This window comes from Galleria mellonella, unplaced genomic scaffold (assembly GCF_026898425.1).
Source record: "Galleria mellonella isolate WM207_F2 unplaced genomic scaffold, CSIRO_AGI_GalMel_v1 utg78, whole genome shotgun sequence".
In the NCBI taxonomy this organism is placed as follows: Eukaryota; Metazoa; Arthropoda; class Insecta; order Lepidoptera; family Pyralidae; genus Galleria; species Galleria mellonella.
The window spans coordinates 3,873,272-3,890,859 of record NW_026442151.1 but is presented as its reverse complement, the minus strand read 5'-3'; the positions used below and the strand labels follow the sequence as shown (position 1 = coordinate 3,890,859).

The 17,588-nt window shown below is 31.4% G+C and overlaps 2 protein-coding genes across 2 annotated transcripts in view; both read left to right on the top strand.

Moving 5' to 3' along the window:
- Window positions 1-9,188, top strand: part of LOC113517610 (uncharacterized) — a 71,477-nt gene extending 62,289 nt beyond the window's left edge. Inside the window, exons 3-8 of the mRNA XM_026902332.3 lie at window positions 4,622-4,906; window positions 5,199-5,674; window positions 6,399-6,583; window positions 7,271-7,466; window positions 7,544-7,756; window positions 7,859-9,188. Of these exons, the coding sequence (XP_026758133.1) occupies window positions 4,622-4,906; window positions 5,199-5,674; window positions 6,399-6,583; window positions 7,271-7,466; window positions 7,544-7,756; window positions 7,859-8,247 (1,744 nt within the window). The 3' untranslated portion in view covers window positions 8,248-9,188. The remainder of the gene's footprint in view (window positions 1-4,621; window positions 4,907-5,198; window positions 5,675-6,398; window positions 6,584-7,270; window positions 7,467-7,543; window positions 7,757-7,858) is intronic.
- Window positions 9,189-9,287: 99 nt separating this feature from the next.
- LOC116413397 (uncharacterized) lies at window positions 9,288-14,564 on the top strand. The gene is made up of 5 exons (XM_031912441.2): window positions 9,288-9,481; window positions 9,595-9,790; window positions 10,286-10,498; window positions 11,476-11,706; window positions 12,580-14,564. Exons 2-5 carry the CDS (start codon window positions 9,598-9,600, stop codon window positions 12,744-12,746), a joined length of 804 nt encoding a protein of 267 aa, XP_031768301.1. The 5' UTR covers window positions 9,288-9,481; window positions 9,595-9,597; the 3' UTR covers window positions 12,747-14,564.
- Window positions 14,565-17,588: the final 3,024 nt, after the last annotated feature.

The following is a 17,588-nucleotide window of genomic DNA, read 5'->3' as shown; positions in this document are numbered from 1 at the left end:
CATTTTTTAGTTCCTGATTGCATGTCTAGATTTTTAGTATATCAACAATAGACTTGTCTCTTTAGCACGCCAATGGAATAAAAACTTGAACCGTTAGAATATTTTTCACCTCCGATTTGCAGCTATGACAATAGAGTGGAGATCGAAAACAACAAAATATGATATAATGTTAACAAACTTACACAGCAGGTGTTAGTTGGACTGTTTTTTTTTTGTATGTTGCATAATATGACTTTAGCTAATTTCAATTATTCTTTTTACAATCAACAGGATGACATCCTTGTGTTGATTTCATACAAATTGTCACCATAGCAGTCGGTTTTTCTGCTTAAAGTTTATATCCTCTCGTAATCAATCTAAAAACATTTATTAAAAATGTTAACAATTTCTAAACGTTTATTATCTTATAATTAAAATTTAAGTAAAAGTATCATTTACGTTTCGTTTAATAGATTACACAATTTTGATATGGATCGTTACTCCCTATAGTCTTTATAAAATAAAAAATAAAACACTGAACGAATTAGAGGAAGTGAACGTCATCTTTACGTAATACTCAAAAGAATATGTTGTCAAAAAATGCAAGTGAGCAAAATTATAAATTTTTAACGTACTTAATATATTGTTCGCATAATTGAAAAAAAAAACAGGCCTTGCAAAATTGCGAAATTAATAAGAACAGAATTTAGAGAATTGTGTAATAAAATCGTTTTTAGCATTTACCTTAATTATCTAGATCAGTGTTTTTCAACCTTTTTCATGACACGAATATATATATATATAGTATGAAAAAATATTTCGCGATCCCCGACCCTTCGCTTTTTTTTCATGCATTTTATGTTACAAAGACGTTGCACGGACTGAATACTTCAATCCATACGACATTTTTATGCATTTACATAATTAGGTTTCGGTACATAATTATGTGTCAAGGGTGTCCTTCTCTAGAAATCTGTCCGATTCTAGAATAAAGGCATACGTTTATGCGACCCCGGCCTCCCGAGCCACTGCAACGTCCCAGTCTATTCCGAAACTGCAGTGTCCCCCCCTTTCCTTTCCCACTTAAGTCCCTTATTCCTCTTATTTACCAATTTCTTTTACTCATTTCCAACGCTCTCTTCCTTTTTTCCTCAATTCTTTCTTCCATATCGTAAGTGACGGAAACCACCAACAAATGCATTCCTAAAGAAGGTTGACGTCAAATATTTTTGTAATATGGATAAAAATAAAAAAAAAATTGACCCAAGAAAATAATTTTTCAGAATTTAATTGTTTTACATCAAGAAAAATCTTGAATCAAGTAAATTTTATTGAATCAAAAAAAATTAAACATACACGATTATTAATTATACTCTAAACGATTACTTGAGTGATAAATGTGCATGGTGTTAGACGATCATGCACTGGCTTTTAAAAACCATGTAATTTTAGACATAAATAAATAAATGCACATAATATTAACAGAAATTTAAAAGAGTAACTGTAGAGTTTCTTGCGGGCTCTTCTCAACAGATAAGAACCTTCCGAAACCTGCAGTAGATTAAAAATAAATGACGATTTAAAAGTGCTTGTAAACAAGTCTATTTGAATAAAGATGATTTGAATTTAAATTTATTAACATACAAATGTTTTAATTATTAATGTTTTAATTATTATTACTCTTAATAAATCTCTCTTTATAACTTTGTTTTTTTTTTACTGAGTAAATTTTCGCGACCCCCATATAAAAGCTTCGCGACCCCCCAGGGGGTCGCGACCCATACGTTGATAAACACTGATCTAAACGTATAAAAAAATTAAAAAAAAAAATTTGGTATGAAGAATATGCAACCCGTTTGTTGATTTGATAACATTTGCTAGAAAGTAACTGGGTTTTTTTTTATATATTTATCGGTATCAATATTTAAAACAGACGTATAGTATAAATAATTGGACAATACCATGAATATTCATTTATTTTATTGTGTTTGTACTTGTGATTATGATAGACAGTTACATAGAATAATTTTCCTCATTTATTAATATGAGGATGTGTGGCCTCTTAAATAACGCAGTAATTACTATGTGATTAAAATCTGTTATAGAATTTTATGAAAACATTGTTGAAATAATTAAGATGTATTTAATTAATTAAGTCATATTTTACGGTGCATATTTACCTGTACAAAACTATTTATAAATTCATTACAGATATTTTTGGATATAGGTATTAATTGAAAACATTAAAAATAAAGGCAACTATAATTTCACCCTGAAAAGTGTAATAATTATAATAGCCTTACAGAGTGCTCTTGATCTTGAGCTGATCATGTTTTATAAAATATTATTGTGAAATTATTTCCTACAATCAAGAAAACAATACTAAATCTTATTTTACTTGAGCATTATTAATTACTAGCTGTATTTCCCGGTTTGCCTGTTCTTTGTTAATGAATAAGCAGGTACCAACATTTCATAATGATCTAGAACGAGGTCTATCTGCATATCAAATTTAATTCAAATTCCTTCAGCTATTTAAACATGATTGAGTAATAAATTCTCGTTTTGTATCCTACAAATTCGTGTCCGATTTTATAAGACATTAATGAGTTACTATGACGATTAGGGGAGGTGCATTGTGTAGTAATCGTTTTAATACCTAAACATAGGGGGGAAAGGGATTGTTAGCAATGGAGTTTGATAGCCCCATTGCTAGCAATATGCCCTGTTAGGTCGACCTCCACGTGGCTCCCCCTGGAAACCATCGTGAACAATTCTTGTTGAATTCGTCACGATGGGCTAACTAACCTGCTTCATCCTCATCTATCATTCTTCACTGATGCCCCGCCGGTGTATACCGATAGCGCAGGTGAGGATACCATTCCATTTACACCCATTAAAAAAAATACCTAAACATACAACTATCTTTGTAAACTTTTATTATTAGTCAAATATTTATATCCAATTTAAACCTTTTCTTCTTGCTCTTTTTAAAAGATTGTTCTATGAATAAAAGAAAACTATTTCTCATAGAAACAATAGTAAAAAATTATGAAATATTTGGACCTCCTAACTTGACGACTTAACATGTCGTATATTCTTTAAAAAAAAGCATTTAAATTAATTGCTAATACTCTCTTTTTTTCACCCTGATAATATATATGTAGATATTTATAATGTGTAGATATATGTTAGTTATTTGTACAGTCCAATCTTAGTTTCTTTGTTGCTAAAACTATCGGAAAAATCCATAGTTAATAAAAACAATGTTGATTAAACATTGATTAATTTCCGTTACAGAAAAACGATATTAAAGCGAGTATCCTTTGGAAAAACTCACAATGAAACTATACAAAGCATTATTGTTTTTACTTAAAAGGAAATGAATTATTACACTGGCGGACAAAGGCCAACGCCTTCAGAACTCCTCGTAGTGACATTGCGTGAAAAAATTGCCTACTTCAGCCACCTAACTACTACAATATAGTTTTTCCTTCCGTTCACCGCATTTTATATTATAGTTCATTTTGCAAGTTTAGCCTTGTCATAGGTTTTGTACATACCCACGAGTTCGTTCACGTCGACGTAAATATTTTAATAACGTGCACAATTATTTTATTTATACTAATATTTTCATAACTTATTTCTTTTTAAAATAATTTGTCTTTATATTTTATATTGTCGTACAAACTTCATACTGTTCTATAATAACTAAATGGTCAAGTGTCAACTTGTGGCGTTTTAAACGAGAATTTTCTTAGAAATCGTAAATTTAATAATAATCATGACTAAATTCATATCAGAGAACTTTAACGATGAAGAACACACGCAACAGTAAACCTCATTAATTATAAAAAAAAAATTAAGGAAATGGATTCAGAGAGTTAATTTGAATTACGATTGGCGCAATAGGTATTCTTTATGAATTCCCAAATAGAACAAAGTAACAAAGAAATTATGATAACAAAGCATACAACCTGCTTGATTTATATTGGTAGGGATCAATATTAAAGTGATCTTGTAATTACAAACTCTTAAGACCTTCTTCTACTAATAGTGTTACCACACAAACTTAAGTGGCTTTCCCAGTAATCTAAGTGTAGTGACCGACTGCTCTAATAGAACAAATACAAGCCAAATTGAAACGGAGTGGGTCATAATGCTTAATTTCTGTGTAAGGGACAATAAAAAATACCTTCAAATTATATTGGGAAATGCAACTTAAGTAATTCTTAGCTAACAGTCCCGTGTTATCTGCAAGTCATCTAAACCACGAATTCCATATTCTTCTAAAAATATATAACCTCACGCAAAGTCGTGATACTATTAGAAACGAACGACCCACCGACCGACTTTTTTATTCACACATTTTACGCTTTGTTTCACACGGGCTGCTAAACACAAAACTCAATGCCGTACACGACTATATGGCAAGTGATCCAAATTCCTTAGGGGCACGTAATTGATAGGTGGCGGCAGGCCTTATGCAAATATTACCTTTTCATGATAGCGAATTCTTAGGAAATTATGGTGCAATCAAAAGAAACTGATAAACACAACTAGTTGTCATATTGCTCCAACTTATGACATAATCGTAATTGACCTACATAGTCTTTACCTGCACATTTATTGCCTATTTCAGGGCTTGTCAAGTGTGTACGCCAAATGCAACCAACGTCGTGTGGTCTCACTGCCAGTGCGTCTTGGCCGATGGTGTCGAACGAGGTATCCTTACTGCAAACAGAATGTTGCCTGGACCCTCCATCCAGGTCTGCGAGAACGATAAAGTTGTTATCGATGTCGAGAACCATATGGAGGGTATGGAGGTAACAATTCACTGGCATGGAATCTGGCAGAGAGGATCCCAATATTACGATGGTGTTCCATTCGTTACGCAGTGTCCTATCCAACAAGGAAATACTTTCAGGTACTTAGTATTATTACATATATTTTTTTTAATTTCTTTAGCTGCACTAACTCAAACACATTGTGATAAATTAATTGAATGGTGACGTTACTCTTAATAACTAAATTAAAAACAAAATCTTTATTTTAATATACAATTATTTCAGCCACCAAACAGCCATATTTCAATTTCAAGTGTGAAATATGACAATTTAATTTCATAGTACAGAGGAATTACATATTAGTCTTTAAGAATGGCAATCCAATGAATATAATAGACATTACAGTCATCACATTTCATTTTTACATTTCAGATATCAATGGCAAGGTAACGCGGGCACCCACTTCTGGCACGCTCATACTGGTCTACAGAAACTTGACGGATTATATGGTAGCATCGTCGTTCGTCAGCCTCCATCCAAAGATCCGAATAGCCACTTATACGACTATGATTTAACCACTCACGTCATACTACTCAGCGACTGGCTCCACGAGGATGCAGCTGAGAGATATCCTGGTCGGCTCGCCGTTAACACTGGCCAAGACCCCGAATCTGTATTGATCAACGGAAAGGGACAATTCAGAGATCCTAACACAGGCTTTATGACTAACACCCCATTGGAAGTATTCACGATCACGCCAGGAAGGAGATACAGGTTCAGAATGATCAGTGCTTTCGCTTCAGTATGTCCAGCTCAACTAACAGTCGAAGGCCACAACCTGACTATAATAGCTACAGATGGAGAACCAGTGCAGCCAGTTCAAGTGAACACAATCATATCTTTCTCAGGTTAGTACTATAATGCATATAAGTTGTAGTTAAAATAACGTAGTTATTGTCATCAACTTGAAATTTTATTTATTTATTTAAACTTTAATACACAGTAAAATTCTATGTATACTTGGCGGACTTAACACCGCTCGGAGTTCTCTACCAATTAACCAATAGGCAAACCGAAAAATAAGTAGGCGGTGCATTATTGAATAGAGGAAAAGTAAAGCAATACTTGATTACATGCACAATAAAAACTATTATAAACATACAATTGGACTAATATAGACATACATATAATATATTAACTAAATAAATATATACATACATAAATAAATACGTAAAATATTACTATATATATCAAACAATTAACTGTAATAAAAGAGCAAATAACAATCTATGACTCAGAGTAACCAGCAAGATTTAAAGTGATTTTTTTTTAAATAAGAGCGTACTTTATATTTAAAAGCTAGTTTGCTTCGAGCAGATCTTATATCAAGCGGGAGTGCGTTCCAGTGATTAATAGCCATAACAGTGAAAGAATAGGAAATGAAACCAGTACGACTTTAAAATATTGAAACAATCTTTGTTTAATCTATACAAAAAAATTTGTATGGTTAAATATTTATAATAAAAAGATCGTATTTACTGCTTACAGTTTCTATAGGCACCTACATATCAATTAACTCAAATATCTTTTTTATACAAATGCTCTAAAGTGTACCTTTATATATCATGACAGGTGAACGATACGACTTTGTTATCGAAGCCAATAATATTCCTGGTGCTTATTGGATCCAAGTCCGAGGCCTTGGAGAGTGTGGTACAAAAAGAGCACAGCAATTGGCTATCCTTAGGTACGCAAGAGGACCCTATCAGCCATCTAGCCCAGCGCCTACATATGATGTCGGCCTTCCACAGGGAGTGGTAAGTTTGTTGAGCCAGTGTACATATAACAAAAATACTGTAAAATATAGTTTAGGTAAGGGCAAATTAAAACTTCTATAACATTATTGTAAATAAATTCCTTTAGAAATTGCTACTAGTCGCCCATAATTTACATTCTGTAAGATCAATTAGTTGACAACATGAAGTTTTCGTCATAACCGTTAATACCTACTTGACTAAGAAATTAATCGGCGGATATTGCACAGTGGATACTCCAAGCCAACACAACCTCAATAAAATCTTGCAAAGTCGAGTTCGGTACAATTTGTTTGGTTAAACTTCAATAATTAGTTTCATATATATAGCGAACGATCTCTTCTAAATAAACACAAAACATGTTTATACAGTTTTATTGTACAGTCATCTTCTACATATTTCTTAAATCTTGACTGTGTAAATACTTATTTTCATTAGAGTAGTAACAAAGTATTATTGTAGTATCCTTTATAGTGTATCTATATAATACTTACCACTACTATAGCTATCACCATAGAATTAATTATTATAAATATTTTGAATCGGTAATACTGTAAGCACTTATTCAAGATCAAGTAGTACAAAATTGAATTAGAGACTAGTCATTGATACCAAATCAGTAGAAAACATGTAGATCATGCACGTATTTACTAGTAACTGCACGTACCTTTCTCCTCACTAACTATTCAGGTGATGAATCCATTGGATGCAAGATGTAATGTTCCAAGAAACGATGCTGTATGTGTAAGTCAACTGAGAAATGCAAGAAACATTGATCCCGCCATTCTTCAGGAAAGGCCTGATGTTAAAATCTTTTTGCCTTTCCGCTTCTTCTTATACAGACCAGAAATGTTGTTCCAACCGAATACTTACAACAGATATTTAGGTAAGTTTTTGTATCTAAATAAACCAGATTAGTATTACATATTATAATGGTATTAATATAATCTTTAATTTCCACAGTTGCCCCCCAGGGAGATCATGTAATCAGTTTGATCGATGAAATTTCTTACATGGCACCACCAGCCCCATTAATTAGTCAGTATGATGATATCAATCCTGAGCAATTTTGCAATGGCGACAACCGACCAGCTGACTGTGGGCAAAACTGTATGTGTACCCACAAAGTGGACATACCACTCAACGCTGTGGTAGAAATTGTACTTGTAGATGAAGGTACGTATAGTTATAATTTAGTCAAACCAGATGATACATTATTGAATTATAATTTCAACATATCTCTGATTCAATTTCTAATCACGTCTTTTGATTTTTCAGTTCAAATTGCAAACTTATCTCATCCATTCCACTTGCACGGATACGCTTACAACGTTATTGGTATCGGTCGATCACCTGATACAAACGTCAAGAAGATCAACTTGAAGCACGCTCTAGATCTCGACAGGCGTGGTCTCCTCGAACGTCACCTAAAACAAGGCGATCTCCCACCAGCTAAAGATACTATTGCCGTACCAAACAACGGCTACGTCATCCTCCGTTTCAGAGCCAACAACCCTGGCTTCTGGCTTCTTCACTGTCACTTCCTCTTCCACATAGTAATCGGTATGAACGTGGTGCTACAAGTAGGAACCCAGGCTGATCTTCCCCCTGTGCCTCCGAACTTCCCCACGTGCGGCGACCACCTCCCACCAATCTCGCTCCACTAAATCGGTTCCTATAACAGATTCCAATTCTTGTATTTGCAGGAATAAATACATCAGTTGATTAATTATGTTAACTAAGTGTAAATTTATGTTTGTTATGTGTGATGTGTTCGGCTGATTCGAAGTGCTCGGTTCGGCCGTATGTGTTTATTTTGTATTCGAATGATTCCACGAGAGTTCTGACGGTCTTGTGATTTTATTTAAAGGTGATACCTTTTTCTTTGAGATTACTTCAACATCATTTTATGCCATACTCGGTGATAATTTTGTAATTGCTTTAATTATGTTGCCTTAAAATATAAATATGTCGTCTGAGGCTCTTGTATCTGTAATTTCTTCATTTACAGTAAGGTACCCTTTCTACCGATACGAACATGTTTGTTCTGTAACTAACAACTTGCCATTTTATAGTTCACCAAGGATATTTATTACGTGTATATATTTAATTTTTTGTTAGAATTATTTGCTTTAACATTTTAAGTTTTTTACCCGTTACTAACCTTATACGTACTGCATGAAACAAACTCATAGTAGATGTATATAAATAGCCTGCAATACTTGTAAATACACAACATAGTTCGCAAAAACAAGAAATTCCGTAAACATTGAAGACTGTAAATAAATATTTATAGATAGCTGTACCGAAAACGTTACCATTTCCATGTTACCATTATTTTAAGGGAAATAAAACATATTATTATTTGAATGTAATTGAATTTAAATGTAATGAAATTGAATTTGTGCCAACTGACATTCACGAAATGTATTGGTATACACTAGTCTCGAGAATAGTACGAGTACGAAATTCAATGTTTTGTATAAAATTATATAACTCGATATATTGCTGTTAGTGCCGTACTTTAGCAGTGAATAATCATAACATTCTACTCTAGTTTAAGAAAATTGTAAATTTTTATACCATTTAATAAAATTTATAAAAATAATGTTATTATTTATTTTCATGCATCAACGACCTACAATATAGAGATACTGTACATGAATAATTATATTTCAGTGCGCTACGTTGTACCTTATAAAAAGCCTTTTTTTAGATTACTGTACCTATTGTAAATAAGGGTTCACTATTTACTTATTAATACATAGCTGGATATTAATAAAAAACTACACTAATAATTAATATCTTCACATTACATTATTTAGATAGAATTCTTCCTCTGTACTGTTAATTTAAAGGGAATAGAGGAATGATGGAATTCACCACCTTACACGGATTCAGGTTGTACAATTATATCTTTAATTTACTGCTTGTAAATATTGTTCAAAGCTTGCTCTTATATTATATTTTTAAATATCGCGTAATTATTAAACTTCATATATTATATCTATCAGATCATGAATCCGCTGGATGCAATTTGTGACAGAAAGAGGAACGACGCAGTATGCGTGAGTAATCTGAAGTCAGCAAAACCAGTGGATAAAGCAGTTTTGCAGGAAAGACCAGACGTTAAAATATTCCTTCCGTTCCGATTCCATTTCTATAAACCAAAGGATCTGTTCAAGGAGAATACATACAGGAATTTCTTAGGTAACTTTATAATTAAATTCTATAATATCTAAGACTTAAGAAATGTATATATCTAAAAAGAGATTTCGACAGTTAAAAAAGCATGTCATCAGTAATGACTATGCGATATTATAATTACGTATATAATATAATTGAAAATATTACATAGCAACTCTTATTTGAAGAATGAACTAATTTACTATTATAGTTAAAATTTAAGTCATCTTGAATGCAAAATTGGTTTTAATTAAATATCGTTTTCTTACAATCAGTGGAAAATAGGAGAATTAGAAATCCATTCCTAATTTTTATACATTCTTTTTGTGTCACATTAAATTCAGATCACTGCACTATCTACTTTCTGTTTTGATTTTTACCTGAGGAAACTCTATATTTTTTAATTCGTTAATAACTTACTCGTTTATTTTGAAATTTCGATTGAAAACAACCATTTTACATTGCCAACTGGATGAAAAACTATTAAGTCGATTACAATAAACCTAATTTATGTTTTAGTGGCTCCTGGTGGTGATCACGTAATCAGTTTAGTGGATGAAATTTCATACATGGCGCCGCCCGCGCCGCCGCTCTCCCAAATGCACGAGTTGTCACCGGAACTTTTCTGCAACGGTGACAACCGTCCAGCCAACTGTGCTGTCGACTGCCGCTGCACTCATATGATCGATGTACCACTGAACTCTATTGTGGAGATTGTACTTGTTGATGAAGGTAAAAAAAATGTTATTTTATCATCTGAAGTTTATTTATACTAGATACAATATTTCATAGACTATATTTACAACAGATATAAAAAATAAAGATTACAATCAATATCTTTGAAATTGTTTATTTCTCACGCTAACTAAACATGAAGACACATAGCGTTATACATCTGTAATGGGAAATTTATAAACTTACTATATATAGATTTATTACAAAAAACCAGTAAACTTTCGATCTAAACTAGATTGAATGTAGTTTAAGTTTAATCCAAACCCAAAGATAATGCTTAGTATAAATATGACTAAATATATACCAATTACAACATCCGAACTGAGAGAAGATTTTACTTTTAGTTATTTCGTTCTTAAGTTAGGAGAATTCAACTCAGAAACCATTTTTTATAACATATCCTTTTATCACTGCCAGTATTACAACTAGTGAAATAAAAACAATGATCCGTCATTTTATGAAAGTCTAGTTTGATAGGTATGATTAAATGTTTTGATTTTTAAATAGAAAGTCATTGATAAATTGCAGCACTCGCAGGAACAATACTAATTTAATAACAAAAACTGTTATAACACCCGCATTATATAGTTCGTCAAACCAATTAAATTAAACAATTGTGCATCCGTTAACAAATGAATGAAAAAATCCGAAATCCATAAATAGTTTACGTAAAATTTTCCTAAGAAAGTTGAAAATAAAAAAAAATATTATCTTTCATATAAACTAGTGTATTATGTATCTAATGTAATATCATAGAATCAATTTTCGAGCCATATTCTTGAGTGAAAGTTATTCACTATTATATTATAAATAATATCGTTGAATTTTAAATGTTATAACTTTCTATTAATATTTTATTTTAATTATTCTATTACTGTTACATTTTAAAGTAAATTACTTTTCATCAAATACGTATATTTATTTTAATTTTCCATACACATATTGTAATCCAAATTTGTTATTACAATCCACAGTACAATCGCCGAATCTATCCCATCCGTTCCATCTTCACGGAGCATCGTATAACGTCATTGGTATGGGACGTTCCCCAGACAAGAACATCAAGAAAATCAACTTAAAACATGCATTGGATCTTGACAGGAAAGGATTGCTGCATAGGCAATACAATTTACCCCCTTACAAGGATACATTGGCAGTGCCTAACAACGGATACGTTGTTCTAAGGCTGAAAGCTGATAATCCAGGTAAAAATAATAATATACCATAAGTTATCAATAAGAATGCTAGGCAAAGTAGTACCTAATATACTCGTGGTAGTAATTCTAATAATAATAACATTCATAGCAATTTTACCCTAAAAAAAGGAGTTAAGAAGTAATGTAACTGGATAAGGTATAAAGTAAGTAGAGACTTTTATATGATATACTTTAACATCATATTTATGGAATTTACATACGATTTTTAATGATTTTTTGATCTCAACTAATTTTAAAAATTAAGATTATAATATATTACACATATATCATTAAAACAGATTCCAAAATCTCATATATTAAATCTGTATAATATACATATATTACCTCATTGCTCTTGAAAAAGCACTTTCATTTTCAATAAAATATGAGGAAATAGAAATTCCTGAATTAGTCTCGTGTTAGGTAAGATCTGTTGATGAAATTCTTTAATATACTGTCACCATCAAACTAATACAACTAAACATTGCAACTAAAACTTTAGTCATAGTAATTGAAATTTTGCTTATAGACAAACAAATGACGAGCAAAGCCTGTTAAATATATTCTAAAATTATAATATTTAATTAAAATATTGTGATTAAAGGCTAATTATAAATAAATTAGTCTACATTAATAAAAAGTCATAAAATGCCTTAATATGCCTTAATATACCAAGTTATGTTTAAAAGCCATAAGGCCGTATTTCGTAATGCACAATCTTTTAAAAATGTTTTCATTTTATTATGTTTAGTGCGTAATAAAGAATTATTATAATTATTATTATTAGTATGCCCTTAAGCTGAGAGCATATTATAAAACTAAATATTATAATAATGAACGTTTCACTAATACTAACACTTACCACTTTCTCTTAAATTGCAGGTTATTGGCTAATGCATTGCCACTTCATCTACCACATAGTGATTGGCATGAATCTTATACTTCATATAGGAACTCAACGAGATCTACCACCAGTCCCGCCAAATTTCCCGCGATGTGGGAACCATTTGCCAGCGATAACACCGATCTTCCCCTCGATACATCATTGACGAACGTCGAGAGGTTGATGAGCTCACTTGATCTCTCGACTTAAAGCCGAATCATTCCCACTAGTTCCTTTAGTTAGCAAGAACTGTTCACCGGCTAGTAAAGAATGTGTATATTTAATCCATTGCTCATTTTTTCCTCGAGAAATGCAAGAACGATACAAAATTTTTCCGTTTATTATATCGCTTATATCAATTTATAAATGTAAAATGCAATATTATTTAAAATTGTAAGAATACCACATTATTAGACGATTTTTCATACAATAATATATATGTTACGTGAGATAGTTCCATGATTTATACGGATGGAACTAGTTGAATGATGTTAGATCAAATACGAATAGAATTTTAAACTCGTACTGCCATATTTTGTTCTACCGTTTGAAATATGAAATGACGTACGAACGAAAACGAATGTATATCGTGTATATAAAAGGTGCTGTTTTTTTTATCAAATAGCCATCTTAGTTTTAAGAAGCCAAAGTTTTTTTATAAAACCTAATATACGTATACATAGTAGTATTTATATGTATACATTTTATTTAAATGTAAATTTTATTATACTTGTAAAAGAAGTTATATAAAACTGTAAAACTATAATTCTTATCTATTTCTACGAAATATCTTCCGTATGTATTTTATATATAGTAATTTCACTATATATAATAAAAAAGTACATTTAAAAAAAATTTATAAAAATCAAAACTTGAAACGTCAATAAAAAGTTAATACAAAATTTACATTACAAGTATTATCCATTCTATTTTTGTTATTGCTTGTATTAAATATGAATAATAATATAATTTACAGGAACGTTTAACAGCAAACATGCTTTGTATTTATCATTTTTTTTTTTTATTTTCAGAAACATATATAAAATATCAAATTGCTTTTTCAATACATTATTAGTTACTTACTTATTTTTTTATCTCGAATTATGTCTTAATTATTATCGAAGAGATAGTTAAAGGCATAGTTTGAATTTTTATTACATTTTATGCTAATATCTTTATACTCAAGTGTTAATATATTTTTTTACTATTATACAAATATTTTTATATGACTTTTAAAAGTATTTACATACGTCGGTTTATTGACTGATAATATTTATAGTTATTACTTTCTATATTTAATCTACAAAGGAGAAAAGTCAAGCCTTATTGTAAATATCGACACAGCGTACATTTTGTATAAAAATATACGCCTGTGATACACGTGTGTCAGTTCTTGCAGTGTTGTAATTTTCGTCTACGATATCACTCACTTAGACTTTTCTTACATCTTCAATTTCATTTCTGATTCCTTTCTTTTTTTTTTTTTCAATATACATATTTAAGTTTCATTCTTAATTTGATTACTTCTCTTACTTTATACCTAATTTCATTATATTTTTTTATTGTGTCTAATCAATAAACTATAATACTACCCAGTATTGTATTGACAATATACTTTGTATCTGACAATTCTTCTTTATTGGTCTTTTCTTCCTTTATGTCTTGTTAAAATATTTGATCTTTTTTCTCGAGCATTAATACTCTTGCAATGGCAAATTTCCTTTAGCAACACACGTTTACCAGATTTGATAATTATAATGTAAATATATATATTAAGCATTATGTCTCTGTTTCTTGGGTAAACATTTAAAACTGAATTTTATGATACTCCATTTATTTTTAATTACATAGAGTTAAGTCCAATATAACAAATATCAATGCGTAGTGTTGATTATTTTATACATGTGATTTGATAATAAAATACGCAATAAATTACATAAATACTATTGTAATTGTAATAGTCATAGTAGAATAAATTTTATATAAAAAATATTTATTTTTATTTTCACCTATGTGTTCCATATTAGATGATGCCAGCAATTATCCACATAAATATCTCTTTCCAACTCATGATTTTTCCGTCAAATAGTATGCTACATGTCTGTGTTTTGGTTTTAAGAATATGATAATAAAATTATATACCTTACTTCTTGGAGCACTTCTCCTAAAGCACTATGAACGTTACAATATATAGTAGAGCTACACAGTATTGTTCTTCTGTATAGACAACGGTTACCACCATTAATTTGTTCTGAATAACAATTTAACATCATAACCATTCCAAATTACATAAAAATAATATGTAAGAGTTTAATATTGCAAACTTTGCTTGCTTACATCTGTATGACTACTCTCCGATGGGGTGTTTTTTCATGAGTGAAAATGAAATGGTAACCTCACCTACGCTAACGGGATACGCTGGCGGGGCACCAGTGAAGAGTGATAGATGAGAATGAAAACAAACCAGTTAGCCCATCATGATGAATTCATCAAGAATTAACCATGATAGTTTCCAGAGGTCGACCTGGTTGGGTATATGGCTAGCAATGGGATTCTCAGTCTCCATTACTAACAATCCCTTTTCCCCCTCTCCGATGGGGTTGACGTGAAAGAGGTTCTTATTTTTTTTTATGAGTAACAAAGGAATAATAACCATACCTGCGCTATTTGTATACTCTGGCGGGTTCCCAAAAAGAGATGATAAGTGAAGATGAAACCAGATCAGTTGGGCCATAGTGACGAATTCATAAAAAAATAACCAAGATAGTTTCCAGAGAGCACCGCATAAATGTCGAACTGATAGGATATATTGCTAGCAAAAGGGCACCATCACTAACACTCACTTTCAGCCCAAAATATTTTAATCACATCTTACAAACCCAAATAATAATCCACTACTGGACACTACCCTCATAGGTGTATTTAGAGGATAGCGGAGCTCAGGTGCTTCCCCAGATTGTGGAAGGAGCTTCTAACTATACGTAAAGTCATTATGTTTTTAAAGACCCAACCTAAAAAATAGTCTTAAATACCTCAATAAAAACTCCCTATAAAAAAAGATTACGTACAAAGATGTCAATTCCAGCTACACGTGAGTAATTTTCAGTACTCAAAATGGCTTGACCTGCTCCAATATTCTGATTACCCGCATGTATTGCGAAATAATTATCATTATCACCAACAAAATACTGTAGATACATCAATGAAACATAACAAATGGTACCCTTTAGAATATATTGACAACATTTTTCAATCCATATTTGAACAAAATAGTCAATATACACGCCGTGTGTTTTTTTTTTATTTTTTATTGTAGATCATAATAGAATGGTAGCTTGGCCCGCGCTAACGGTATACGTTGTCAAAACACCAGTGAGTGATGATAGGTGACAATGAAAAAGCGGGTCAGTTAGCCCTACATAATGAATACACCTGGAATTCAGCACGATGGTTTCCAGGAGGGACTACGTGGAGGTCACCTGATAGGGTATATTGCTAGTAATGGGAATGTAGTCCGCATTACTAACGATCCCTTCCTTCCATGCCGAATGATTCCGGCACTGAATAGGCCTCTGATTTTCCCGTGGATGTCGTAAAAGGCGACTAAGGAAACTTAATGGTCAGAACATGGACTGTAGTTGCCAACCCGCCTGCCAACCGTAGCAACTACTAACAAAACCCAATTTATGGGTACGGCTTATGTTTAGCAATGAATATTTAACGACTAATATGATGATGATGTGACAATATATTTGTTATATTATAATATTGGGGGTAATACTTATTTATTTATTTATCTCTTTATTGCACCAAAAACATAAAAATAAACAATGACATATAAACAATTTAAGTGAAATACAGTAGCTTGAAGTACAGATTAAAATATACGCATTAAGGTACAAAAGGCAATCTTATCGATAGGGCAATCTCTTACAGACAACTTTTGATTAAAGGAGAACATATAGAAGTGGGTAGGTTGAAATAAAGATAATATAATAAAGATGTTAAGTGATGTACTGCTACTTACATATAAAAATCTGTATGAATTACTAAATTTATACTAATACAATAATTTTTTTATGTAATACATAATAGCACGATATATGACCACACACTTCGGAGCGACCATAGTGACAAGAGGGTCCATTAATACGATCAACTGAAAAGACAATGTTCTAGTCTCAACCGTACTTGGCCGCACTACACCGGCTAACTAAGTGCTTTTTCATGTTACATGTTATTTACAATCCATGTTATGATCCAAAGTTACAGCATAAAGACTTAAATTATATGAAGGTAAAAGATCATTGCATAATATAATACGATTCATGTGAGAGTTAGCAAAATATGTACATAAGGACGGATGTTCTACCGTGAAAGGATGCAGTAGCTGTCCCATTCTCATAGTGCGATATCAGTATGAGGAAGGTGAAATAGGGTAATAATGTAGTTCATTTGACCATTTCCCATGGAATAGGCGGTAGGGATACCAAAACAGGCTTCATTTCTACGTAACTACAGAGGTTTTAGAGTTTTTCTCACCACAGCATGATACGGACAACTCGCCTCTGCAGAACATCGAGTGCATATATACTGATCGAAACTATTCCGACCAATTTTGATATTTGTTAAAGACAGTAAAAATAATTATCTTCCAAATTAAACAATTATTTATTTATTTATTTATTTAACTCTTTATTGTACCAGAAAAATAAAAATATACAATGACAATTAAATAATTCAATACAGTAACATAAATATAGATTGAAATATATACATATTGAATGAAATATATATATAATATAAATATATACATATAATTAATAGACGAAAATAACTTCAAAATGGTTACAAATTATATTACATATGATTAAAAATATAATAGCAAATTAATAGGTTGAGATATATATTCAATTTCATTTCATTTATTTCATACCAATTTACATTATGTTGACAACCACTTTAACGCATTTGAAACCTTACACTCATCTCAACTGCGAAATTTAAA